The 27,984-nt window shown below is 47.2% G+C and overlaps 1 protein-coding gene and 2 long non-coding RNA genes across 4 annotated transcripts in view; 2 read left to right on the top strand and 1 right to left on the bottom strand.

Moving 5' to 3' along the window:
* The window catches only part of LOC150065291 (uncharacterized), a 6,812-nt gene extending 1,718 nt beyond the window's left edge, over positions 1 to 5,094 (top strand). The window contains exons 2-3 of the long non-coding RNA XR_016534749.1: positions 2,311 to 2,436; positions 5,070 to 5,094. This is a non-coding gene — a long non-coding RNA (uncharacterized LOC150065291). The remainder of the gene's footprint in view (positions 1 to 2,310; positions 2,437 to 5,069) is intronic.
* On the top strand, positions 5,089 to 27,984 carry LOC150065289 (uncharacterized). Of its 2 annotated transcripts, none has more exons than XR_016534747.1 (3): positions 5,089 to 5,203; positions 25,213 to 25,338; positions 27,960 to 27,984. It is a non-coding gene; the product is annotated as an uncharacterized LOC150065289 (long non-coding RNA). The 2 variants fall into 2 exon arrangements; XR_016534748.1 differs by lacking the exon at positions 5,089 to 5,203 and adding an exon at positions 21,183 to 21,272.
* Positions 14,286 to 18,319, bottom strand: LOC150065290 (serine/threonine-protein kinase PAK 1-like). The gene is made up of 4 exons (XM_090329872.1): positions 18,117 to 18,319; positions 17,522 to 17,617; positions 15,855 to 16,048; positions 14,286 to 15,595 (listed from the first exon to the last, which is right to left on the bottom strand). The coding sequence occupies exons 1-4, from the start codon at positions 18,284 to 18,286 to the stop codon at positions 14,556 to 14,558; spliced, it is 1,500 nt and encodes a 499-aa protein (XP_090185998.1). The 5' UTR covers positions 18,287 to 18,319; the 3' UTR covers positions 14,286 to 14,555.

Below are 27,984 nucleotides of genomic sequence, written 5' to 3'. Positions count from 1 at the left end.
CCTGGGCTGACTTTGAACCTCGATCCTCAGATCTCCCGAGTAGCCAGGATTACAGGCATGAGCCACAGCCCCCAGCTGAGAATTGACTTTTATGTGCCATCTTAAAAAGGAATCCAAGCTTATTTTTCTCCCATGTGGATTCCCTCTACTCCTTCACTGAGTGCAACTTTGTTTAGCGTTGATGAGTGAATATATGTGGGTCTTCATCAGAGCCTTCTACTTTTTAATCTTTTTGCCTTTGCTTTCTCAGTACCATTTTTATTATCATTTGCTTAAATAATTGATGACACTTTTCTTTCTAACTACCCGATTTTTTTCCCATTTAGTACAGTCTCAGTCCCTGAATAGGGATGATGTCTGCTGGAGGGTTTTTAAAATGCCTTTAATCAGATAAACATTCCCATCAATACTAGTAAATTAACTCTTTTCTTTTTTTTCTTTTTTTTTTTTGCAGTCCTGAGGCTTGAACTTAGAGCCTGAACACTGCCCTTGGACTTTCTCAAGGCCATTGCTCTAACACTAGAGCCACAGCATCATTTCCAGCTTTTTTGTATGTATATGGTACCAAGGAATCGAACCTGGGTCTTCATGCATGCTAGGAAGCACTCTACCACTAAGCCAAGCTCCCAGCCCTGACACATAAATGAAATCTTAACTAAAATCAATAACATGCCAGGTGCAGTGACCACTGCTGTAATCCTAGCCACCTAGAAGACTGAGATCTGATGATCTTGGTTCAAAAGCCAGGCTCTTATCTCCAATTAGCCACTAGAAGTTGGGCTGTGGCTGGCTCATGGGCGCTAGGGCAGTAGTCATGAGCTGAAGAGCTCAGGGACAGTGCCTAGGCTCAGAGTTCAAGCCCCACAACAACAACAATCAAAAAACAGGTTTGGACTCAGGGCTTTTGCTTGCCTGCCAAGCTCTGTACCACTTGAACAATTCCTCTGTGCCTTTTTGCTTTAGGTTAATTTTCAGATCAAATGTTGTACTTCTTGCTTAGGTAGCTTTGGATTGTCATCCTACTTACGCCTTCACATAGCTGGGATTATAAATGTGAATCCCCATGCTCAGCTTATTTGTTGAGATGGAATCTCACTTCTGTGTGTGTGTGTGTGTGTGTGTGTGTGTGTGTGTGTGTGTGTGTGTGTGTGTGTGTCAGTCATGGAGCTTAAACTCTGGCCTGGGCACTGTCCCTGAGGTTTTCAGCTCAAGGCTACCACCCTAACCCTGGGTCTTAGCCTTGTCCCTGAGCTCTTGAGTGCAACGCTACCACCCTACCCTTGAGCCAAACCCCACTTCCTGTTTTCTAGGGGTTCATAGGAGATAAGAGTCTCAGGTCCTTTAGTGCCAGGGCCAGCTTTGAACCTTGATCCTCAGATCTCAGCCTCCTGAGTAGATAGGATTACAGGTATGAGCCACAACCTTGGCTCTCACTTCTTTTTACCAGCTGCTTGAAACCATGATCCTCCCCGATAATTGGGATGAGCCATTGTGCCCGGAACAAAAAAAAAGTAATTTTTTGTCTTGATTTTGGTATAATGAAGTTTAAATATGAAAAATCACATTTCTTCTACTTTGCAACATGTGGAGAGACATTAAATTATAGGTATATACAGACAGTTACGGCTGTGGCCTTGACTGGTTGAGGATATGGACACCAACAGCATCTGAAATGCTGTCAAGGCAGAACATTACCAATAGCAGTGAAAGCTTATAAGTGGCACTCTGACTCAGAATGTTACAGCAGTAGTGAAATAGTTCAGGGACAGCACCCAGGGTCTGAGTTCAAGTCCTAATATTGACCCCCCCACCAAAAAAAAGATGAAATATTTGACTGATGAGAAAGTTTGCTGGACACAGTGGCTGATGCCTGTAATCCTAGCTACTCAGGAAGCTGAGATCTGAGGATAGTTCAAAGCCAGCCCAGGCACTAAAGACCAGGAGACTCATCTCCCGTTCACCACCAGAAAACCAGAAGTGGCGCTGTGACTTCAGGGGTAGGGTGGTAGCCTTGAGCTGAAGAGCTCAGTGACAGCTCCCAGGCCCCCAAAAAGAAAGGATGTGGCTTAGTGTTAAGAATACTTGCCTAGCACACATGAGGCCCTGGGTTCGATTCCTCAGTACCGTATAAACAAAAACTGGATATGATGCTGTGTGTCAAGTGGCAGAGTGCTATCCTTGAGCAAAAACTGAAACTACATCACTCCAAAAGCCTATACTCTGCTGTATACAGTCATTAGGTGTAAGCCACCAGCGTGTGACAAATACTCTTAATGCTCTTTTTTTCCCCCCCCATATCCTTTGGTACAGATGGTCATCATGTCTGAATACTAAAAATAACACACACATATATATGACTGCGTTTGAAAATGGCAGAGGGAAATAACAATGAAGAGATAATTCACTTGAACAACTTTCACTGCCACAGGAGACAAGGTAAGTTGTTTATTCTACTTGGCCAAGAATCTAGCCTGCTTTAGAATCCAGAAGTATTTTATTTTTAGATCTGAGAACATCAGGCATAAAAAGCATTTGTTAGACTAGTAGTGTGCCAGCTTACACATATAGTCATGAATGAATTTTATCAATCCTCCCTCATACCGAGCATGGTGGCAAATGCCTAAATTCCCAGTTACTCAGGAAGCAGAGGTAGGAGACCAGTGCTTTGAGGCTAGCCTGGGAGAGGTTAGTTAGAACCCCAAGAGACAAAGCATGGTATTATATGCTTGTAGTTAGCTACTCAAGTGGTAAAGGTAAAATCATTACCCAGCTGGGCGAGCTGGCTCACACCTATAATCCTAGCTACTCAGGAGGCTGAGCTCTGAAAATCATGGTTCAGGAGTCAAAGCCAGCCCAGGGACTTTAGTTACTGCCTCTTCAATTAACCACCAGAAAACAAGGGAAGTGGTGTTGTGGCTTAAGGGGTAGGGCAGTAGCCTTCAGCTGAAGAGCTCAGGGATAACGTCCAGGCCCAGAGTTCAAGTCCCATAACCACACACACACACATACATAAAAAGCATGATCCCAGGCAGCCTGGACAAAAGTGTTAGATCCTTTCTATAAACAAACTAAAGCTAAAAGGGCTGAGGCATGGCTCATTGGTACTGCATTTGCCTAGGAAGGAAGAGTCCCTGTGTATACCAGCCAGAAAAGGAAGAAATGAAATCTTACATAAGTAGATTAATATGCTAGTAATCCAACCTGTGAGTAGACAGTCATTGGATCTATAGAGATGGGATTAGGAGTGCTCCTGTGAGCTTATTTTTCCTACAACAGTTATAGGTACTAGTAAGTTTGCTTGCCCTCACATGATATTTCTTTTCTGTGTTTTTTGTTGTTGTTGTTGTTTCTCTCCCCTCCCCCCACTTTTCACACCTTCTTTCCCTCCCTCCCTCCCTCCCTCCCTCCCTCCCTCCCTCCCTTCCTCCCTCCCTTCTTTGCTTCTTCCTCCGTTTCCTTCTTTTCCCCATGCCAGGGCTTGAACTACAGGATTCTCCTTCTTGCTCAGCTTCTTCAAGCCTGGTGTTCTACCACTTGAGCCACATCTTTGTCCTGGCTTTTTTCTGTACATGGAATGCTATGGACTTTCTGGCCTGGAATGACATCAAATTTTGATCCTCCAGATCTCAAGTCACCTGAGTATCTAGAATTATAGGTTTGAGATCACTCAACTAGTTTCGATTTTTTTTTCCAGACCTCCCTTGAACTCAGGGCCGAAGCAATGTCCTTGGGCTTTCTCAAGGCCAGCACTTTAACACTTGAGCCTCAGCACCATTTCCAGCTTTTTCTATGTATGTGGTACTGAGGGATTGAACCCGGGTCTTCCTGCGTGCTAGGCAAGCACCCTACCACTAGGCCAAAGTCCCAGGTCCCAAGTTTGGTTTTTTTGAGACAGGGTCTCACTATGAAGCATTGATTAGCCTGGAGTTTGGCCTAGTGGTAGAGTGCTTTCCTAACATGCACGAAGATCTGGGTTCCATTCCTTGGTACCACATACATAGAAAAAGCCAGAAATGGACCTGTGGCTAAAGTGGTAGAGCTCTATCCTTGAGAAAATCCAAGGACAGTGCCCAGGCTCTGAGTTGAATCACTGGAACTGGCCAAACAACAAACAAAACAACAAAAACATTCTTAGCAGCTTTGTAATATGACATTCAGGGCAAGACTCAAAGCAAGACAGAACCTTCAACTGTTTTGTTGTTGTTGTTGTTGTTGGTGGTGGTGGTGGTGGTGGTGGTAGTTGTGGTGGTGGTGGTGGTGGTGATGGTGGTGTGTGTGTGTGTGTGTGTGTGTGTGTGTGTGTGTGTGTGTGTGATAATTGCTGTCCTTAGAATCTCTGCAGCTCAGTAAATGAGATCATTGATTTGGGGGGGGTTCTTTTTTTGGTGTGGGGGGAGTCCTAGGGCTTGAACTCAGGGCTTGAACATGGATGGTCCTTGGGCCTTCTCAAGGCTAATGCTCTAACACTTGAGCCACTGTACCACTTCTGTCTTTTTCTATGTATATGGTACTGAGAAATCGAACTCAGGTCTTTGTACATGCTAGGCAAGCATTGTACCACTGGGTTAAACTCCTGATCTTTTTCTTTTTTTTGGTGGGTCATGGGGTTATATGTCTGAACTCTTCAACTCAAGGCTACTGCGCTACCCCTTAAGCCACAGCCCTACTTTCTGTTTTCTAATGCTTAATTGGAGGTAAGAATCTCACATTCTTTAATGCCTGGCTGGCTATGAACTTCAGTACTCAGATCTCAGCTTCCTGAGTAACTAGGATTACAGGTGTGAGCCACTGAGTTAAAGCCCTGGGACCAGCACCAAAAAAGAGAGGGAAAAAAAAGAAAAAGTTGATAATCTTTAGCATATACTCTAGCACAATTAAGGGAAAACAAAACAAAAGGAAACATGGAAACATAGCTGTTACTGCTTTAGTGTATGTGCTTTCAGTTGGTAAGTTAATAGTAGTTATGATAAACGTTAGACTGTTAACACTCTTTGGGCCAAAATTGAATTTGCAAGAGTGAACGTGATTGTGTCAGTGTTCTAATAACAGTGTTGTTTGCCTCCTTTTAGACTGGATTAGTCTCAGAGAAGGGCCTATTACCAAATCAGATTCTTCTGATGAAGAAGGGATTCCAATGCTGGTCACCCCAGCTCCTCAGCAACATGAAGAAGAGGACCTGGATGATGATGTCATCGTGACAGAAGTGAGTTTTGTTCTACTTTCCCTGACAGCTCCAGAGCAGCTCTAAGATCTCTTTAACCTGCCTCTGTGACTGCTTGCCCTTCACTGAGATAAGTCATTGAGTCCAACCTGCCTGCAGCAATGAGTATAGCTAACAATCTCTTATTCTCTTCCCTCAAACTGAGGTGGGAACCTTTGCCCGCAGGGCAGGCAATGTCTTGCTCCTCACACAAAATGTGATTTAGAATTAGAGATGTGTACTGATTCATCAAAGATTTTCCATTCTATGACTAATTATCCTCCCTCAGTTAGAAGAGTGAGATATACCCTTATTCTATTCTTTTCAAAGGAGACATCCATTTCAGGTTTTGTAATTCATATGATTGTATTCTGCATAGAAATGGATGAGCAGGGGGCATGCCCCAGTGTGGGAGGACAGGTGATAGCACTTGCTCTTGTGTGGGTTCTTCATCAGGGGTGGCTGAGAAAAAGGCTGTGTTGTCACATGGGCAGCTCAGGCCATCCCCAGACTCTGTGTCCTGTCTTGACCAGCCACATCCAAACTGTCTTCATCTCCCCTGGACTCCTACCTGGACACATTGCTCCTGGTTTCTTCCTGGTTTTCTTGCCTGCCTCCATTTCTTCCTTGTCAGTGTTTGTAACTGGAAGGGAGATCTTAGGCCAAAGGTCAACCGTGGCCTGGTGTGGTGACTGGATAGGGAGCCTCCTCCTTGTCCATGCACAGGAAGCAGCTGGTGTGGGGACATGGGCCTCTTGCATGGAGGCAGTGACAGGGTAGCCTAGATGTCAAGCACACAGGAACAGAGCCAAGCTCCCTTTATACACTGTGTAGACTGCATTGGACACCTACTTCTCAAGAATGCTGTGCCTGAGAGCTTAGGGGCCACCCCTCTTTTTCAGCACTAATGAGTCTGAGAGATGTGTGTGCCTGTGCGTGCAGAGCAGAGATCATCCCCCTTCTGCTTCATTCATCGGCCAGGACACAAGCTGGGCCCACCCTTCTGAGCATCCACCCCTCCCTGCTTTACCACAAGCCCCACACTCATCATGAGCAATGAGGGCTCTCCCTGAGCCCATATCTAAGCCAGGAAACTGAGAGTCTGAGAAGTCCAGCGGAGGGTGCTGCCATCCCTGCCGGATGGAGGGTGTGGGTGCTGCCCTAACTTCAGTGACTTGTCCAGTTCCCTTGTCTCAGAAGGTGCCTCTGTTCACCAGTGGCCCACAGGGGCCAGCTGAAGGTCTAGGTTGATGCCATTGACTGGTGAGGCAGCTCAGGAAAATCTGCAGTGTGGCCTTTTTGGTCACATCCTCAGTCCCCAGGGCTGTGAGGCCTTCACAAGGCAGTCTTCTGGCTGGTGGGGCCTGGGTGAGTATGAGCAGGAGGACTTGGTGAACTTCAGACAGGCTGGCCTCGCAGGCCTGGAGCTGGCTTCCGGCCTGATGTTCATTCAACTCTTTGGGGAGGATCATTTTGTCAGGGAGAAGCCACAGTGAGCCATGGGTTTGGGACCTTCAACAGCCTCATGCTGTTCTCCTTGTTCACTCACCCTTCTCCAATTCAAGATTTCTCGAACCCCAAGCTCACAACAAGCTGTGCCTCTACTCCTGGCTCTTCTGCTCCCCAGTTAACCTCTGTCCACGACTGTCGTGTCATCTAAGTGTAGAGTGTACACTTGCCCACATTCTGGTTTCTTTTTCACATTTATTAGTCTCCACGGGCCTCTGATTTATTTTCTGGCAAGATGGGAACACGTGCCACAACACAGAAGAAAATTGCAAGAAGCAAATAATGGGTTCACACACCACGGGCAATCAATGCTCATCATTGAATCCAAGCACCCGTGTGGGTCTTGAGATCAAAGAAAAGACAAGTACATGGGCTGGGAGTTGGCCTAGTGGTAGAGTGCTTGCCTAGCATGCACGAAGACCCAGGTTCGATTCCTCAGTACCACATACATAGAAAAAAAAAAAGCTGGAAGTGGTGCTAAGGCTCAAGTAGTAGAGCTCTAGCCTTGAGAAAGTCCAAGGACAGTGCTCAGGCCCCGAACTCAAGCCCAGGAATGGCAAAAAAAAAAAAAATAAGACAACTGCACATCCACAACTACACAACTGACTCCATGTACATTTCCCTTGTTGCCGGGGCTAGGCCGCAGCAAACCAGGGTTCGCAGATTGGGATTCCTGAAATAGGGGCAAGTACTAGGGAAAATTAATAGAGAGACAAACAGATGGAGTTCGGGAGGACTACAGCCCAAGTCAGCAGTCCAAGAGGGCTGTGAGCTCCAGACTGCTGCCTAAGACTGTCCTGTTTATTTTAAGTTCTGACCTTAAATACTCTTCTTAAAACTAGGGAACTGCCAGAGGCTACATTCATACAAAATAGTAAACAAGTCACATATAGGATAAATGAGAAAGGATTAACATTGCTTAAAGTCATCCTGATAAAAACTGATTAACATTGCTTAAAGTTATCCTGATAAGAACTGATTGACATTGCTTAAAGTTATCCTGATAAAAGTTACTTCCTTGTGTATACAGTTGTGTAGGTCCAAGGTCAGGTCCAAGGTCATTGACCCCACAGTCGGTCCCCAACATCTCCCCTGTCTTTCTTTTAAAAAATGCAGACTTGCTTGTCTTAGGTTGGGTGAATCGCTGACTCTGCCTTACCCGTCATGGGGAACTTCTTCAGATCAAGCTGAAGGCCCTGTCTTAGGTTGGTCAGAGAGCATCCCCTCTTATCCTGTCCTTGACTGCGATTCCTCTCGTGGGGGGAGGGGGGAATTCATCCATCTGGGGCTTAGATCTGCGAGTTGTTCTATTGGTGACTGTTGAAGATGTGACCATTGGACGGGTACTGGCCATAGGCGTTGATTTGTTCCCAGCCATAGCTTCAGTTGTCACTTTACTTGGAGTAGAAACAACAGGAGTTGGCTTGATATTGGCTGTTGGTGGATCTGAAGTGCTGGCAATTCCTCATTCTTCAGAAGCTGCAGTAGTTTTCAACGTGATCTGTCTCTGCTGTTCTGGGACCTTACTAGTAGGTTCTTGAGGCTCTTTCCTCTGCTCTAAGTGCCTCCCTTGATGCTCTTGGAGTTCTCTCTCCAATCTGCTGATTCGACCTTCTTAATGGGACTTAAGAGCTGTTATACGAACAGCAAGTTCATTTTTTTTTGCTGATCTAATGTTCCCTTCTTTAAAACAATGCAATAATTCAAACCTAAATGATTTTCTTCATTAAACCTTGAATATGTTCACTCACTCATTCACACACATCCATACTCAAAGATTTTAAAGTGCACAAAATTAATATTGGCCATTCATTTTCCGGAAGTTTGTGTCAAGAGAGCTTTGCCAATTTTACTCTTGCAGGTGAGAACCAGGTTCAAAACAAAACTTTAGAAAAACCATAAGGATCCATATTTAAAACTGGTACCAATTTCAAAGACAAAACTGGACAAGAAAAAATATGTAACACGAACAAGAGAAAGAAACAGAGACTTTTACACTTAACACATAAACATGAATTCAGGTCTTTTCCCCATTACTGGATGCATTACTGGAGGGTTGGGGGTGAAGGTCCAGTGAGTCGCTCCTTGGATGACCAGTCACTCTCCAGAATCCGAACATAGCGTTCGGGCAGCCAGCGGGCATCATTTTCTTCCTGTGAAAAAACACATACATGCCCTCTACCCCAGGTTAGAACAGGATCTGGTCCGTGCCAAGCACCAGTTAGGGGATCCTTCCATTTTACTAAGGCAAAAGCACGCTGCTCTCTTTTTTTCCCAGAATCGCTGAGCAGCAGATAAATTATTTGAATCCAGATTCAAAAAATTTAAAACAAATAAAGCATGATTAAGTATATTCACAGGGGTAGCGGGATATGACTCTCCTTTCTGTATTTTAGCAATTTGATGTTTTAATAATCCATTAGCTCTCTCCACGATGCCTTGACCTTGAGGATTGTAAGGAATGCCTGTAATATGAGTGATATTATAAGAATGGCAGAAGGATTGAAATGCTCGGCCTGCATAGCCAGGGCCATTATCTGTTTTTATTTGCGAGGGAATCCCCATCACAGCAAAACATCCAATGCAGTGAGAAATACAATGTTTAGTAGCTTCCCCAGCAAGGGGGGTGGCCAGGATAAAATTAGAATAAGTATCTACAGTAACATGAACATATTTTAATCGGCCAAATGATGGAACATGTGTGACATCCATCTGCCAAATGTGATTAGAAAGCAGTCCTCGTGGATTTATACCTAAATGAGGAGCTGGTGAGAAGGGCACACAGTTGGAGCAGGTTTTAACTATTTGACGTGCCACTTGTCTAGGTAATTTAAACTGTCGGCGCAAGGCTCGGCTGTTTTGATGATGGATGGCATGTGACTGCTTAGCAAGTTCAACTTGAGTTAAATAAACTCTGGTGGCAGAATCAGTAACTGCGTTACCCTCACTTAAAGGGCCAGGAAGATTAGTGTGAGCTCGAACGAAGCCAAAAAAACAGGGGTGGTTGCGAGAACAAAACAAAGTTTGTACTTGGCGAAATTGGGTCTGGATATTGGAGTTAGTAGTTCCAATAAAGGGAACAGTTTCTATGACTTGAAGAGCACGAATTACATATTGACTGTCTGAGTATAAGTTAAAGGGCTCGTCTTGTAACAGGACGAGTGCTTGTAAAACAGCCTCTAATTCTATCTCTTGGGCGGAGGAAAAACCCGTAACCCAAGATTGAATTTTCCTATTAATGGTCAAAGCAGCCGTTCCATTGGAGGATCCATCTGTAAATACTAAAGCGGCAGAAGATAAAGGCAGGCGAGGCCCGTACTATGGAAGGAAATAGGAACTTATGACACGCAGCAAATTGGAGAAGTTTGTTAGACAGGTAGTGATGCAAAATTTTTCCCGTATAATTGGCCCAAGCAATGGCCCAAGAATCGCAATGGGCGAATAGCCAATCTTGTTGTTGTAAATTATATGGGACACAGATAAAATGAGGTTCCTGACCTAAATATTTACGGGAATCCACTCGGCACATATGTATCAGATTAGCTACCAATTCGTAGTAGGGGGTCAGCACTTTGCCGGGTGTTGATGGTAGATAAAGCCATAAATGTGGGCCATCCTGCCACAGTACAGCAGTTGGGGAGTGAGAAGTAGCTAAAATGTAAACTCCCCATGGTTTAGAGTAGTCACAATAGGTCACTTGTTGCTGGGAAATTGCCTTTTCTACGATTTGGATGACCCTCCTGGCGTCGGGATTTAAATTGCGCAAGGATGTAGGGTTGGTATCTCCTTTTAAGAGATCAAAGAGGGGTTTTAACTCTCCTGTGGACATCTTTAAATAAGGCCGAAGCCAATTTATATCTCCTAAAAATTGCTGAAAATCATGAAGAGTTCTTAAGTGTGAAGTTTTTAATTGTATTTTTTGGCTTTTAAAATAGTGTGGGCCTACTATATGGCCTAAATACGTAAAACGGGGGTGTTCCTGAACCTTTTCAGCTGCTATTATAAGGCCAAAGAGGCTCAGATCTTGCTTTAGTTGTCCAAAGGCTTGTCGTACGACGATAGGGTCAGAACAAGCCAACAAGATGCCATCCATATAATGAACAATATAAACAGAAGAGAATTTTTCACGGGTGGAAGAAATGGCTCTAGCTACAAAACTTTGACATAAAGTTGGGCTATTTGCCATGCCCTGTGGGAGCACAAGCCAATGATATCACTTCATGGGTTCTTTAAAATTAACAGAGGGGACGCTGAAGGCAAAGCGCTTACAGTCTTGAGGTGCCAGGGGTATAGTATAGAAACAATCCTTCAAATCTATAATAATCTTATAAGTATCCTTTGGGATTGCCATGGGGGAAGGCAAGCCGGGCTGTAAGGCCCCCATCAGTTCCATAGATGCATTTACCTTTCTCAGATCCTGTAACAGCCTCCATTTACCTGACTTTTTCTTTATAACAAAAATTGGAGAATTCCATGGAGAGTTAGAAGGGGCCACATGCCCCAAGTCCAGCTGTTCCTGTACCAGCTGCTGTACTGCAATGATCTTTTCTAGAGAGAGAGGCCACTGTTCGACCCACACCGGTTCTTCAGAGAGCCAATTTATGGGATCAGCATGAGGGGCAGGACAAACAACAGCCTCCGTTAAAGAATACCCTAATCCTTGTCTCGTAGGGTGAGACTGGGGTTGGAGTGGCTCTGGCTCCCCCTGTGCTGCTCGGCCTAGTCCCCTAAAGGGGAGGAGGCCTTGATCAAGTAACTGCTTAGTGACCGCAGCACTAGGACTAAACATATACACTCCCATTTTTTCCATGATATCACGACCCCATAAATTAATTGGCAGATGATCCAGGACAAATGGCTGAAAATGACCAGAGTGCCCTTCCTTATCTCTCCAAACAAGGATCGCACTGCTCTGCTGCGGGTCAGTTGCTTGCCCAATCCCCTGTAAGGAAGTCATAGAGGTTGTCAGGGGCCATTGGGCTGGCCAATGCTTTTTAGATATTACAGACACATCCGCTCCTGTGTCTAATATTCCTTTAAAGGGTTTTTCTTGTATAAATATAGTCATCTCAGGCCTCTCTTGTTTTATGCTTTGTACTCAATAGATATCAGAGATCCAAATCCTCTCTGTCCGCATGGGGCAGAAGAATTAGCAGTCTCCCCGTGAGGTAAAGGCACAAGTATTAGTTGTGCTAATTTTTGACCGGCTGGGATCGATACCACGTGTTTCGGGGCAGAGGCCATAACTTTGATTTCTCCAGTAAAATCCTGGTCAATTTTGCCAGGTGTAATCTGTATTCCTTTAAGGGCTGAGCTACTTCGCCCTAACAGCAATCCAGCCACTCCCAGGGGAAGGGGACCGAAGACCCTCGTGGGGAGAGCTTGTGTCCCCATCTCTGGGGTCAATACTGAGCAGGTGGAGGAACAGAGGTCCAATCCTGCGCTGCCTGGGGTGGCACGGAAGAGGCTGCAGACTGATTTTGGGGGGTTGTTAGAAGATGTACTTGTGGCCGAGAAGAGGGAGGGACTGCCCCATGGTTTTGCGGGGCCAGAGGCTGGCCCCTTCTCCAGTTTCCCGAAAACGGGCGGCCATTGTGATTTGTTGCGGACTTGCAATCTTTAGCCCAGTGCTTCCCTTTACCACAGCGTGGACATGTGCCAGGTGATTTTTCTCTCTTTAACCTGCTCTGGCGTGGGCATTGTGTCATCCAATGTCCTACTTGACCACAAGAGAAGCAACTCCCCGGGGGACTAGCAACCCGAGAATGCCGCTGACCTCTATATTTTAGAAATTCAGTAATAGTCTTTCCTTGAGGAGCGGCGGCTAAAGTAAGGCCTGGTACATGGGAGGGTCCAATACCAGCACACAGTGAAATAAAGTCCGTGATTCCTCCCTTATTCCTATGGGGTCTGATAGCCGCCTGACAGGCGGCGTTGGCATTTTCATAGGTTATGTGTCTAACTATAATCTTCCTTGCGTTCTCATCTTGTACTAGGCGGTCTGCAGTCTCCATTAATCGAGACAAAAATTCTAGACAAGGTTCATTCGGTCCCTGTTTAATTTCTACTAAATTTTTTGTACGATTGGAATTACGTAATCTTTTCCAAGCCTCTTTCGCTGCAGCATTTATTTGTAAATAGGCTTCCTTTGCATAACCCAATTGATCTTCGGTGTTTTTATAGGTTCCCTCTCCTACCTCTCCGACCTCATCCAAGCTGCCTTCATTTATCCTGGAGTCCTACCTGGACACATTGCTCTTGGTTCCTTCCTGGTTTTCTTTACTGCCTCCATTTCTTCCTTGGCTATGATTGTAACTCGAAGAGAGATCTTAGGCCGAAGCTCAACCGTGGCCTGATGTGGCCCTGCGTGCAGAGAGCCCCAAGCACTCAACTAGCCGTGCCTCTACTGCTGACTCTTCTGCTCCCCAGTTACCTGTGTCCACGGGTGTCCTATCAACTAACTCTAGAGTGTACTCAGCTCTTGCCCACATTCTGGTTTCTCTTTCACATTCAGTCGCCTCCCCAAGGCTCTGAGTTGGTTTCTGGCAAGAAGGGAACGCATGCCACTGTGACATAGGAAAAAATTTTGGGGGGTGGGGTTCAGGACTCCTCCCAGAATATCGTTGAGGGGCAAAAGGATATTATTAGGCAATTTTAAATAAGGCCTGAGCCATTGAATATCTACTAGAGGATTTGGAAATCATTAAGGGTATGGAGGCAGTCAACACGAAATTGAATGTGAGGTGTTAAATCTAATTCCTGTTGTAGATTTAAACCCAAATAGGTCAAGGGATCTTGTCACTGGACTTTTATCAGGAGTTACTTGCAAGCCAAGGTTAAGGAAGGCTTTAGAAAGTTCCACAAAACAATTCTGTAGATCTGGCCTGTCCTGAGCCACCAACAAAATATCATCAGGGTGTAGGGGAATTGTATAAAAGCAGTCTTTGAGATCAATGATCACTTTAGCCACATAAAAACAATTTCTTGCAAACACATTTGGTAAAGGCTATTTACGCTGTACATGGCCAAGCGCAAGCGTGCACTATTTATAGTTTCAAGCAGAAAATGTTCCTTATGTGACCACAATTGCAATCCTTACATGAAAATTCTTATAAAAACATGAATCTTCTTAATAAACAATCTCCAACTCTCTGCCAGTTAATCTTATTAATGGTTCCCTCCTTGGGGAACCAAGGATATAATTCTTCCCCATGATCAAAAAATGCCTTTAAATCTTTCCTTTTAACGCGAGTTCCTCGTGTCTTGAGGGCCTCTTAAACCTGAGATGAGCAATTCCTGTGACGATGATACCTGTGCCATGGCCAGTCACTTACCTTGCGCCGTCTTCACTGCTCAGCGTTGACCGAAACTGATGTCTTGGGTGGGTAGCTCCGAGCCGGTCACACAATCACTTGGATCCAAGTTTTCCTGGAAGACAGCGTTCCTCAGCCTCGCTGGCTCCCGGGCCCCACGTTGGGCGGCATTTGTCCCATCCAGCGGGACGTCGACTAGGGCCAAGAACCTAGAGGGAGGAATGAAAGGGACAGGAGACACGAAGAAGGCAGCAAGACAAGCCTCCTGATTAAGCCGCAGATTTTATTTTTCACACAGGGGTTTATATGCCTCTTCAGGAGAGGCAGGAGGGGGTGGGGTATAGGAACTGCTTGGGGTAGGGGGTCGGGTAGTAGGATGTTTGCTCGGGGTAGAGGCCAGGTGGTAGGATGTTTGCACATCAACGCAAGCAGGCACGTGTTGCTACGTGACGTAATCCCAAGATGCAGGCGCGTTCTTACACTAAGAATTCAGGGCGTGGGAGAATGTCCCCGACCCTGGGGTGGGCAGCATCTTAGGGCTTGTTCTTGGTTGCCTCCCTTGCTGCAGCAATCAATGGAATGAGGCAGGAGAGGGGCTTGGCAACCTCGAGGAATGGATGCTGCAGGAGCTCTTTAGCTGAGCCTCTCTTTTCCACATCCATCTCCAGACAGCGGTTTAAAAAGTCCCGGAAGATAGCCGACACCTTCTCTGGGTTCTGAAGTTCCGGAGTGCCACTGGTGGCAATGAGGCACAAGGCCCTCAGAGGGTTTTCATTGAAGTATGGGGGCTCTCCTTCCATCATTTCAATAGCCACGATGCCCAGGGACCAGATGTCAACCTCGGGTCCATAGGGCTTTCTTGTTACCACCTCGGGTGCCATCCAATATGGCGTTCCCACCATGGTGCTCCTTTTGCTCTGTTCTGGAGTTATCTGTGCACAGAATCCAAAATCGGTTAACTTGACAGAGCCATCCTTTCCCAACAGTATATTGTCGCTCTTGATGTCTCTGTGAATGACTTGATTCGAATGTAGGAACTCTAGGGCCTGCAGACACTCACGGCACACAGCAGCAATCTGTCCTTCATCCATACAGATTTTTGTTACCACATCTGACAAGGGACCTCCAGCCAAGTATTCCATGACAACCCATAGCTCATCTCCTACAAGGTAATTGTCCAAGTAGTTTGCAATATTTGGGTTCTTGTTTTCCCTCATGACCAGGATCTCATTAATAACCAGCCCTTTCTCCGGATGCTGCTGCAGATTCATCTGCTTAATGGCCACCTCCTGTCCTGTGGCTACATCCATGGCGGTATACACAGTTCCCAAAGCACCGTGTCCAATCTTCTCAAAGCGCGTATACTTCTTCTTAGGATCACCCACACTCACTATGCTCCGTAATTTCTCTAAGATCTCCTCATCAGACATGTTGGGTTTCTTCTGCTGCTTCTCAATATGCCGGGTCAATGGATCTGGTGGAGTGGTGGTATTCTCAGTAGGTGAAATGGGAGATGTAGCCACGTCCCGAGTTGGAGTGACAGGAAGTGGTTCAGTCACAGCTCCTGCTGGAGCTGCAGGACAGGACGACACAAGAGCTTCTCCGTGCCTGCTTGCTTGGGACTCTTGGAGAAGCGCCACCACCCCCTCCTCCCTGAGCTTTGCCCGCCTGGGAACTTCCACCTAGCCTATTGCTCAAGCAGCCAGCACCCACGCTAGGCTTCAGGCTTCTCTTGCTCCCAGCCCATGGCTACTTCCGGGGTCTCCACCACCCAGTGGTGCCCTGCGACCTCCACCCCTTCCCAGGCTGTGGGTCAGTCCCAGGCTGCGCACCCATAGCCTCTGCCTGGCTGGGCTCCCGGATCCCCAACTGTGCGAGCATGTGGGAGACCCGGCGCTCCAGGTCAGAGCCACACATGTAGAGCCTCAGGTGTGCGCGCAGGCGCTGCAGGCAGGCATGCTGCGATGGTGCCAAGAAGTCCTGCGGGTGGTAGTCCAGCCAGGTGCTCAGGAGGCAGGAGATGGCCCTGGAGGCGAATGGGTGGGAAGCAGAGTGTGAATGAAGGCCAGCCCCTCCTGGGGTCATCCTCACACCCCTGTGATGTTGGCTGCCCTTTCAGAGAGCAGCACATCCCAACAGGGGCACCTTTGAGCTGTGCCACCCCTGGCCAGCCAACCTAAGCTAGGCTGGCAGAGAAACTCCAAGGAGGGATCCAAGACCAAATGCTGGGAGCAGTTCTGGCCCCTTCTGTTGGGGCCTAGCCTCCATCCCTGAAGCCTGATTCTGGCTCAGCCGCAATTAAAGGGCTTTGTCTAGGCATTTGGTCCTTTGCATACCTCTCTTAAGGCATCTCTGTGTACGTGACTCCATTGAACCCCCCGCAGTTTCGCGGGTCTCACAGCAGCTCAAGTCTCGAGAGCTTTCCTGCACCTGTCCTGCCCAGTACCTGACAGCCCCACCCAGACCCTTAGTGGTAGCACAGAGGCCCTCTTTCTATTGGGTAGCTTCCCAGTGCCCACCTTCTCCTACCCTAACAGTATATAACTAATTGTCTGACGCAATAAAGAGAGGAGAGCATCAGAGAGCATCAGAGATCAGCAGAGATCAGCAGAGATCAGCAGAGAGATCTGAAGCGCTTTCATGGTTAACACTGCTTCTGACTCAGCGTGGTTCTTTCTTCCCCGGTGATTGGGGGAGGGCTGGGTCTTCGACACTTACCATCTCGCTCGGCTCCCGGGGGACTACAGGCTGGCCCTGTGTGTCCCTCCCCATTCCCGTGTTGCTGCCCCGGAGAGGAGCAACACCCTTCTGCTCTTTCCAGTGCCTTCCTCCTCTCCCCCCTGGGCCACTCTCTCCATGCTAGACTCCAAGATGGCTTGCTATCCGGCCTGATATGTAGAGGGGTGTGACACACATCCTCAGGCGCTCTGCTGCCTCATTTCCTAGCATGCTCACCAGGGCTGTCTGCCTTCCAGAACACCCTTGAGCGTGGTGCTGAGCTCTCCCTCACACCTAGCAGCATGTCAGGCCCACTGACCAAGCAAAGATGTGTCTTGGCCTTTTGTGGAGCTCAAGGTGAGTTGAGCAAACCTGCTTGGTAAGGTGTGTGGGGAGCATGCCTTCTCGTGGGGCTCAGCCGTGGACCCAGCCTCTAGTGGTCCTCATATGAGTAGCCCTTGCCTGGGGTTTTCCCTCTGCTGCCGAGGATGCCCAGATCCCATGACTCCCTTGATAATCATAGGTGTTCAGAGCTGCTGATTGGGCCGTGTCTCACTCAGAGCCCCAACTCCAACACACACACACACAGAGGAGTGTGTGCGAGTGCGCCCACGCACATGCGCAGACCTTCACACTCGAAATCAAGCACACACTCGCAACCATGCAGACACACATAAAGATGAGCACGAGAGTAACACACACATACACACAAACACACACCCATGGATTTTTCTCCAATGTGGAGCATGCCCTAGCTGGAGATCGAATCCCACTCACTCACTTGTAGAGCTTGTTTCCAGGGATGACATCCTCGCTGGAATGCGGGAGGATGTCAGTCTGTCCAGAGGAGCCCATGGGGGCTTCCAAACTCCTGAACCTGTTGAGGATTTGAAGCATCACTGGCTAGCCCAGGTCAGCCAGTCCATGTCTGCCCTTCTTGTACCACCAAGCACATTGCCTGCATATTGGCCCTCCATGAGCACTACTTCCCATTGGTGCCATGCATGAGGACAGTAGCCCCTGGGTGATGAGCTTAGGAGTACAGTGCCTTGGCACTTGCCCCAGCCAGCCCTGCTCTGTCTCTATCTAGGTGGACGAGGTCATGCAGAGAAAACGGGTTGCCTTCTTGTTGAAGAGAGACAGTGCTTTGTTGGAGGTCTCAGAGATACATAGCCCGAGAGGAGAGCCTGCAGGCCTAGACAGGACAGTGCAGCATGTGTGCCTGTGCCAGTGTAGCCGAGGACTTCCCTGCTTTGATCCCCAGGCAGTGGCAAGTGCCAAAGAGGAAGTCTGTGTGAGCAGCCCACGTTGCAGGCTCCACTGCCAAGGCTTCCACTGCAGCTCAGGAATCCTGTGCTATTGGAATTGGCACTCACCTTGTAAACAGCAGGTCCAGGACCTGAAGGGTGTCTGCACACCTTCTGTAGCTGTTGAAGAAGGTGTGGATGAAGGTGGAGTTGTCGAGCAGCTGGGCAAGCACCAGGTGGTCCACCTGCTCCTGCAGTGTGCCTGCCGTGGGGAACTCTGACCCGCAGGCATCGGGCATGCCTGGGGACAAGTCCCCTTCAGTCTGGAGGAGAACCACACAGGGACAGTTCAAGTGCCATGTGCAACACTACAGGAACATTCATGGACACACACAAATAACTGCAAACATTTGACCACTCACAGCAACACACACAGGGACACTCACAGGGACACACCCCCACACACACCCCTGCCCCCCCTCCACACACGTGGGAAGGAAAAGTGGTGATGCACAGGGAGATGAGGGTGGAAGGCGTCCTAGCCATTTCCTGCCCTGGTCTGTCCCATGTTACCCTAGAATTCCTCCGGAAAAATCTCCAGAGGCGTTGGTGGCGGAGGCCAGGGCGCACAAAGCATGGACACAGGCGCCCCAGGAACCCTCTCCGCCCATCACTCAGGCCTGAGCCTCGACCACTTTGCCAGCAACAACGAAACATCTTTGCAATGGACACGATCCACACAAGTGCACTCTCCGAGGCTTGTGTGGACTGTGAATTCCTGGGAGGACCCCGGGGTTCTGAGTCCTCTGAGCCATTGTGATGTCACCTCTGCACAGCTCTTCCCTTGAGCCCTTGATTATGACCCAAGCTTTGCAAGGTGCCCTGTTCAGGCCTTTTTCTGCCTTGCCCAGGCCGACCACTGGCCATTGTGACCCAAAGCCCCTGGACCAGTGGCCCCTCATAGAGCTAGGTCAGAGGCTCTGGCTAAAGGGGATCTATCAAGGTGGGGTCTTAAGCACACAGCCTTGCCCTATCCAGATGTGACCCTGGATAGGAGAGGATGACTCTCACCACTCCAAAGACTCCCAGAACTCTCAGGGATTCAACGTCCTGATTCCTTATCTCACCAAAGTCAGAAAGTGACACACATCTCTGAGGGACTGCCTTGACAGGGAACACTTGCTAGGAGATCAGATGCACTGAAACAAATGCAACTCCACCAACTCTTCTAGTCCTGCAGAAGGGTTCAGAAAATGCTACTTGATGGTTGACCACGTGCTCCTCTGCTCCACAGATAGATGCAGGTAACTGAGCCTCAGAGATCGTGCCCTGGGTCCTAGAACCTGCCACAGCCCTCCCACGACCCACAGAACCAAGCCCTCTATGTCCTTTCTGTAGACAGCCATGGAGCTAGGGCTCAGACTCACTGGAGCCTGTAGGTGCCCAATTCTGAAAAGCCCTCCCCTGGACCTAGCCTGACCACAGCACCTGACTTCGGAAAAGTGAATCCCAGTGTGGGAGCTCCATTACCCAGTAGATTGAACTTGTGATTTGGGGTGACTCTGTGCATTCCACATTGCTCTCTTCTTCTAGCCGGCCTCCCCTCACAACTCCTAATGACTCATCTGACACAGTCATGGCTGTCCCCTGGGCCAGACTCTGGTTTAAAGATGCACCAATGCCATCCAACAGATAAGAGAAAGAAGAGAAAAGAGACTAAAGGAAATAATAGGACTGAGATTCAGCAAAGCGGGTCACTCTCATTGTCCCCCTTTCTGTCTCAGTACTATCAGTGCCACCATGAGTGCCTCCTCCAGCCAGGAAAGTTGAGGCCTGGTTACGGCATGCCCCAGTGTGGGAACACAGGTGATTGCACTTGCTCTTTGTGTGGTTCTGTATCGGGGTGGCTGAGAAAAAGGCTGCGTTGCCATATGGGCAGCTCCGGCCATCCCCAGACCCTGTGTCCTATCTTGACCGACCACATCCAAGCTGTCTTCATCTACCCTGACTCCTAGCTGGACAGAGAGCTCGTGGTTCCTTCTTGGATTTCTTTCCCGCCTCCATTTCTTCCTTGGCAGTGGTTGTAACTCCAAGAGAGATCTTAGGTGTGGTGACTGGATGGGGGGCCTCCTCCTTGTCCATGCACAGGACATGGGCCTCTTGCATGGAGGCAGTGTCAGGGTAGCCTAGATGTCAAGCACACCGGAACATAGCCAAGCTCCCTTTAAACACTGTATAGACAGCATTGGATAGCTACTTCTCATGCTTTCTTTGACGCTCAAGACTGCTGTGCCTTAGAGCTTAGGGGCCACCCCTCTTTTTCAGCACTAATGAATCTGGGAGATGTGTGTGCCTGTGCGTGCAGAGCAGAGATCATCCCCCTTCTGCTTCACTCATCGGCCAGGACACAAGCTGGGCCCACCCTTCTGAGCATCCACTTCTCCCTGCTTTACCACAAGCCCCACACTCATCATGAGCAATGAGGGCTCTCCCTGAGCCCATATCTAAGCCAGGAAACTGAGAGTCTGAGAAGTCCAGCAGAGGGTGCGGCCGTCCTTCCTGGATGGAGGGTGTGGGTCCTGCCCTAACCTCAGTGACTTGAACAGTTCCCTTGTCTCAGAAGGTGCCTCTGTTCACCAGTGGCCCACAGGACCCAGCTGAAGGTCTAGGTTGATGCCATTGACTGGTGAGGCAGCTCAGGAAAATCTGCAGTGTGGCCTACTTGGTCACATCCTCAGTCCCCAGGGCTGTGAGGCGTTCACAAGGCAGTCTTCTGGCTGATGGGGCCTGGGTGTGTATGAGCAGGAACGCTTGGTCAATTTCAGACAGGCTGGCTTCGCGGGCCTGGAGCTGGTTTGCGGCATGATGTTCAACAATTTGGGGAAGATCCTTTTGTCAGGGCAAAAGGACAGTGAGCCCTGCTTTGGGACCTTCAACAGCCTCTTGCTGTTCTCCTTGTTCACTCACGCTTCTCCGATTCTAGATTTCTCGAACCCCAAGCACACAATGAGCTGTACCTCTACTCCTGACTCCTGCTCCCCAGTTAACCTCTGTCCACGAGTGTCGTGTCACCTAAGTGTAGAGTGTACTCCTGCCTAGATTCTGGTTTCTCTTTCACATTCATTAGCCTCCCCAGGGCTCTGAGTTATTTTCTGGCAAGATGAAAACACATGCCACTGTGACACAGAACTGGAGTCTGAAGATTTAACGGCTTACCCCAAAGGTACTGATACATTAGGTGGTGAGGCCAGGATTCTGACTGAGGCCATCTGATCTGAAGTTCAGGTGAGAGGACCAAAGGTTGGGGAATGCCCTGATGCAGAGACATCCCAGGCAGGAGTGAAAATACCTTCACCAGACTATTTGTCACCACTATTTAGGACCCCTATTGTGTACTCAGGAGGACTCATAGCTCCACCAGAACTGTTTACTATTTGGCATTTAACCAATGGAAAATGACTTAGTCTCCTTTGCTTCCTACTGAAAAAATTGAAGGAGGCTATTTGGTGAATAAAAAAAAATTAGGCTTCTGTAATTAGTGTTTAAAATTAGTAGTAGTAGTATTATTTGATTGTGAGGATTGAACTCTGGGCTTGGGTATTGTCTCTGAACTCTAAAGCTCAGTGATAGTGCTCTATCACTTTGAGCCACAGCACTTCTGGTTTTCTGGTAGTTAATTGGATATATTTATCCCATAGTCTTTTGTGCCCCAGCTGTCTTTGAACATCAGTCCTCATATCTCAGCTTCCTGAGTAGCTGGATTACAGGTATGAGCCATTGTGCCTGGGAAAATGATTCTTAAAAACCTAAGCAGAGGGCCAAGACTGTGGCCTAGTGGCCCAATATGTACAAAACCCTTGGTACCACATATACAGAAAAGGCTGGAAGTGGTGGCTCAAGTGGTTGAATGATAGCTTGAGCAAAAAAAAACTCCAGGATAGTGCTCAGGCCCTTAGCTCAAGCCCCAATAGTGACAGTAAACAAAAACAAACAAACAAAAAACTAGACTGCTGGAGGCTCATGCCTGTAATCCTAACTACTCTGAAATCTGAGACCTGAAGCCTGAGGTTCAAAGCCAGCACAAGCAGGGAAAGTCTATGAGACTCATATATCTAGTTACTCAGGAAAAGCTGAATGGCACTGTGGCTCCAGTGGGACAGTGCTAGCCTTGAACAAAAGTAGCTTAGGAACAGCACCTAGGCCAAGAGTTCAAGCCCCAGGATTGGGGGGGGGAAAAACCAAAACAAAAACCCTAATGGGAAAGAAAAGTCCTTGATTAGGGACACTGAATTTGATGTCAGAGCTTTTCCCGGTTTACCATTGCTGTCTGTTAGTAAAACTCCTGGCCCTATGTTCAGGGTTTTTTTTTTTGGTTTTATTTTGGTGGGTCATGGGGCTCGAACTTGGCCTGGGTGCTGTCCCGAGCTCTTCAGCTCAATGTTACTACCGTACCCCTGTGCCTGCACAGTGTCCCTGAGCTCTTCAGCTCTAGGCTATCACACTATCTTTGAGCCAGACTGCACTTCCCTTTTTCTAGAGGTTAATTGGATCAGAATCTCTGGTCCTTTTGTGCTCTCAGCTGGCTTTGAATCTTGATCCTCAGATCTCAGCCTCCTGATTTGTTAGGATTACAGGCTTGAGCCACCTTGCCAGCTGGTTTTGTGCATTTCTTGCTTGATATTCAGTTTTTGGATCCATTCATCGATGTAGGCCAACTTTGGGCTTTGAGATCCTCAGATCTCAGCCTCCTAAGTAGCTAGGATTCTAGGTACCACTGGTGCCTGGCAAGAGCTCTGGACCTGGGCAGTGTTCCTGAGCTCTTCAGCTCAAGGCTAACACCCTACTGCTTGAGCCATAGAGCCACTTCTGGCTTTCTAGTGGTTAATTGGAGATGAGTCTCAGAGTCTTTAGTGCCTGGGCTGACTTTGAACCTCGATCCTCAGATCTCCCGAGTAGCCAGGATTACAGGCATGAGCCACAGCCCCCAGCTGAGAATTGACTTTTATGTGCCATCTTAAAAAGGAATCCAAGCTTATTTTTCTCCCATGTGGATTCCCCCTACTCCTTCACTGAGTGCAACTTTGTTTAGCGTTGATGAGTGAATATATGTGGGTCTTCATCAGAGCCTTCTACTTTTTAATCTTTTTGCCTTTGCTTTCTCAGTACCATTTTTATTATCATTTGCTTAAATAATTGATGACACTTTTCTTTCTAACTACCCGATTTTTTTCCCATTTAGTACAGTCTCAGTCCCTGAATAGGGATGATGTCTGCTGGAGGGTTTTTAAAATGCCTTTAATCAGATAAACATTCCCATCAATACTAGTAAATTAACTCTTTTCTTTTTTTTCTTTTTTTTTTGCAGTCCTGAGGCTTGAACTTAGAGCCTGAACACTGCCCTTGGACTTTCTCAAGGCCATTGCTCTAACACTAGAGCCACAGCATCATTTCCAGCTTTTTTGTATGTATATGGTACCAAGGAATCGAACCTGGGTCTTCATGCATGCTAGGAAGCACTCTACCACTAAGCCAAGCTCCCAGCCCTGACACATAAATGAAATCTTAACTAAAATCAATAACATGCCAGGTGCAGTGACCACTGCTGTAATCCTAGCCACCTAGAAGACTGAGATCTGATGATCTTGGTTCAAAAGCCAGGCTCTTATCTCCAATTAGCCACTAGAAGTTGGGCTGTGGCTGGCTCATGGGCGCTAGGGCAGTAGTCATGAGCTGAAGAGCTCAGGGACAGTGCCTAGGCTCAGAGTTCAAGCCCCACAACAACAACAATCAAAAAACAGGTTTGGACTCAGGGCTTTTGCTTGCCTGCCAAGCTCTGTACCACTTGAACAATTCCTCTGTGCCTTTTTGCTTTAGGTTAATTTTCAGATCAAATGTTGTACTTCTTGCTTAGGTAGCTTTGGATTGTCATCCTACTTACGCCTTCACATAGCTGGGATTATAAATGTGAATCCCCATGCTCAGCTTATTTGTTGAGATGGAATCTCACTTCTGTGTGTGTGTGTGTGTGTGTGTGTGTGTGTGTGTGTGTGTGTGTGTGTGTGTGTGTGTGTCAGTCATGGAGCTTAAACTCTGGCCTGGGCACTGTCCCTGAGGTTTTCAGCTCAAGGCTACCACCCTAACCCTGGGTCTTAGCCTTGTCCCTGAGCTCTTGAGTGCAACGCTACCACCCTACCCTTGAGCCAAACCCCACTTCCTGTTTTCTAGGGGTTCATAGGAGATAAGAGTCTCAGGTCCTTTAGTGCCAGGGCCAGCTTTGAACCTTGATCCTCAGATCTCAGCCTCCTGAGTAGATAGGATTACAGGTATGAGCCACAACCTTGGCTCTCACTTCTTTTTACCAGCTGCTTGAAACCATGATCCTCCCCGATAATTGGGATGAGCCATTGTGCCCGGAACAAAAAAAAAGTAATTTTTTGTCTTGATTTTGGTATAATGAAGTTTAAATATGAAAAATCACATTTCTTCTACTTTGCAACATGTGGAGAGACATTAAATTATAGGTATATACAGACAGTTACGGCTGTGGCCTTGACTGGTTGAGGATATGGACACCAACAGCATCTGAAATGCTGTCAAGGCAGAACATTACCAATAGCAGTGAAAGCTTATAAGTGGCACTCTGACTCAGAATGTTACAGCAGTAGTGAAATAGTTCAGGGACAGCACCCAGGGTCTGAGTTCAAGTCCTAATATTGACCCCCCCACCAAAAAAAAGATGAAATATTTGACTGATGAGAAAGTTTGCTGGACACAGTGGCTGATGCCTGTAATCCTAGCTACTCAGGAAGCTGAGATCTGAGGATAGTTCAAAGCCAGCCCAGGCACTAAAGACCAGGAGACTCATCTCCCGTTCACCACCAGAAAACCAGAAGTGGCGCTGTGACTTCAGGGGTAGGGTGGTAGCCTTGAGCTGAAGAGCTCAGTGACAGCTCCCAGGCCCCCAAAAAGAAAGGATGTGGCTTAGTGTTAAGAATACTTGCCTAGCACACATGAGGCCCTGGGTTCGATTCCTCAGTACCGTATAAACAAAAACTGGATATGATGCTGTGTGTCAAGTGGCAGAGTGCTATCCTTGAGCAAAAACTGAAACTACATCACTCCAAAAGCCTATACTCTGCTGTATACAGTCATTAGGTGTAAGCCACCAGCGTGTGACAAATACTCTTAATGCTCTTTTTTTCCCCCCCCATATCCTTTGGTACAGATGGTCATCATGTCTGAATACTAAAAATAACACACACATATATATGACTGCGTTTGAAAATGGCAGAGGGAAATAACAATGAAGAGATAATTCACTTGAACAACTTTCACTGCCACAGGAGACAAGGTAAGTTGTTTATTCTACTTGGCCAAGAATCTAGCCTGCTTTAGAATCCAGAAGTATTTTATTTTTAGATCTGAGAACATCAGGCATAAAAAGCATTTGTTAGACTAGTAGTGTGCCAGCTTACACATATAGTCATGAATGAATTTTATCAATCCTCCCTCATACCGAGCATGGTGGCAAATGCCTAAATTCCCAGTTACTCAGGAAGCAGAGGTAGGAGACCAGTGCTTTGAGGCTAGCCTGGGAGAGGTTAGTTAGAACCCCAAGAGACAAAGCATGGTATTATATGCTTGTAGTTAGCTACTCAAGTGGTAAAGGTAAAATCATTACCCAGCTGGGCGAGCTGGCTCACACCTATAATCCTAGCTACTCAGGAGGCTGAGCTCTGAAAATCATGGTTCAGGAGTCAAAGCCAGCCCAGGGACTTTAGTTACTGCCTCTTCAATTAACCACCAGAAAACAAGGGAAGTGGTGTTGTGGCTTAAGGGGTAGGGCAGTAGCCTTCAGCTGAAGAGCTCAGGGATAACGTCCAGGCCCAGAGTTCAAGTCCCATAACCACACACACACACATACATAAAAAGCATGATCCCAGGCAGCCTGGACAAAAGTGTTAGATCCTTTCTATAAACAAACTAAAGCTAAAAGGGCTGAGGCATGGCTCATTGGTACTGCATTTGCCTAGGAAGGAAGAGTCCCTGTGTATACCAGCCAGAAAAGGAAGAAATGAAATCTTACATAAGTAGATTAATATGCTAGTAATCCAACCTGTGAGTAGACAGTCATTGGATCTATAGAGATGGGATTAGGAGTGCTCCTGTGAGCTTATTTTTCCTACAACAGTTATAGGTACTAGTAAGTTTGCTTGCCCTCACATGATATTTCTTTTCTGTGTTTTTTGTTGTTGTTGTTGTTTCTCTCCCCTCCCCCCACTTTTCACACCTTCTTTCCCTCCCTCCCTCCCTCCCTCCCTCCCTCCCTCCCTCCCTTCCTCCCTCCCTTCTTTGCTTCTTCCTCCGTTTCCTTCTTTTCCCCATGCCAGGGCTTGAACTACAGGATTCTCCTTCTTGCTCAGCTTCTTCAAGCCTGGTGTTCTACCACTTGAGCCACATCTTTGTCCTGGCTTTTTTCTGTACATGGAATGCTATGGACTTTCTGGCCTGGAATGACATCAAATTTTGATCCTCCAGATCTCAAGTCACCTGAGTATCTAGAATTATAGGTTTGAGATCACTCAACTAGTTTCGATTTTTTTTCCAGACCTCCCTTGAACTCAGGGCCGAAGCAATGTCCTTGGGCTTTCTCAAGGCCAGCACTTTAACACTTGAGCCTCAGCACCATTTCCAGCTTTTTCTATGTATGTGGTACTGAGGGATTGAACCCGGGTCTTCCTGCGTGCTAGGCAAGCACCCTACCACTAGGCCAAAGTCCCAGGTCCCAAGTTTGGTTTTTTTGAGACAGGGTCTCACTATGAAGCATTGATTAGCCTGGAGTTTGGCCTAGTGGTAGAGTGCTTTCCTAACATGCACGAAGATCTGGGTTCCATTCCTTGGTACCACATACATAGAAAAAGCCAGAAATGGACCTGTGGCTAAAGTGGTAGAGCTCGATCCTTGAGAAAATCCAAGGACAGTGCCCAGGCTCTGAGTTGAATCACTGGAACTGGCCAAACAACAAACAAAACAACAAAAACATTCTTAGCAGCTTTGTAATATGACATTCAGGGCAAGACTCAAAGCAAGACAGAACCTTCAACTGTTTTGTTGTTGTTGTTGTTGGTGGTGGTGGTGGTGGTGGTGGTAGTTGTGGTGGTGGTGGTGGTGGTGATGGTGGTGTGTGTGTGTGTGTGTGTGTGTGTGTGTGTGTGTGATAATTGCTGTCCTTAGAATCTCTGCAGCTCAGTAAATGAGATCATTGATTTGGGGGGGGTTCTTTTTTTGGTGTGGGGGGAGTCCTAGGGCTTGAACTCAGGGCTTGAACATGGATGGTCCTTGGGCCTTCTCAAGGCTAATGCTCTAACACTTGAGCCACTGTACCACTTCTGTCTTTTTCTATGTATATGGTACTGAGAAATCGAACTCAGGTCTTTGTACATGCTAGGCAAGCATTGTACCACTGGGTTAAACTCCTGATCTTTTTCTTTTTTTTGGTGGGTCATGGGGTTATATGTCTGAACTCTTCAACTCAAGGCTACTGCGCTACCCCTTAAGCCACAGCCCTACTTTCTGTTTTCTAATGCTTAATTGGAGGTAAGAATCTCACATTCTTTAATGCCTGGCTGGCTATGAACTTCAGTACTCAGATCTCAGCTTCCTGAGTAACTAGGATTACAGGTGTGAGCCACTGAGTTAAAGCCCTGGGACCAGCACCAAAAAAGAGAGGGAAAAAAAAGAAAAAGTTGATAATCTTTAGCATATACTCTAGCACAATTAAGGGAAAACAAAACAAAAGGAAACATGGAAACATAGCTGTTACTGCTTTAGTGTATGTGCTTTCAGTTGGTAAGTTAATAGTAGTTATGATAAACGTTAGACTGTTAACACTCTTTGGGCCAAAATTGAATTTGCAAGAGTGAACGTGATTGTGTCAGTGTTCTAATAACAGTGTTGTTTGCCTCCTTTTAGACTGGATTAGTCTCAGAGAAGGGCC

The sequence above is a fragment of the Megascapheus bottae genome, chromosome 3, assembly GCF_031878675.1.
Source record: "Megascapheus bottae isolate mThoBot1 chromosome 3, mThoBot2.hap1, whole genome shotgun sequence".
Lineage (NCBI taxonomy): Eukaryota > Metazoa > Chordata > Mammalia > Rodentia > Geomyidae > Megascapheus > Megascapheus bottae.
Note: the sequence above shows the minus strand (reverse complement) of the source record. Positions and strands in the feature narration are given on the sequence as shown.

What these genes read in the sequence shown, in the direction of transcription:
- LOC150065290 (XM_090329872.1), bottom strand. Translation starts at nt 18,286, where the DNA reads ATGCCCGATGCCTGCGGGTCAGAGTTCCCCACGGCAGGCACACTGCAG. An exon ending in CCTGGAAACAAGCTCTACAA is followed by an intron (nt 16,049 to 17,521) that starts GTGAGTGAGTGG and finishes ATTCGCCTCCAG; the next exon opens with GGCCATCTCCTGCCTCCTGA. An exon ending in CAGCCAGGCAGAGGCTATGG is followed by an intron (nt 15,596 to 15,854) that starts GTGCGCAGCCTG and finishes CCTGTCCTGCAG; the next exon opens with CTCCAGCAGGAGCTGTGACT.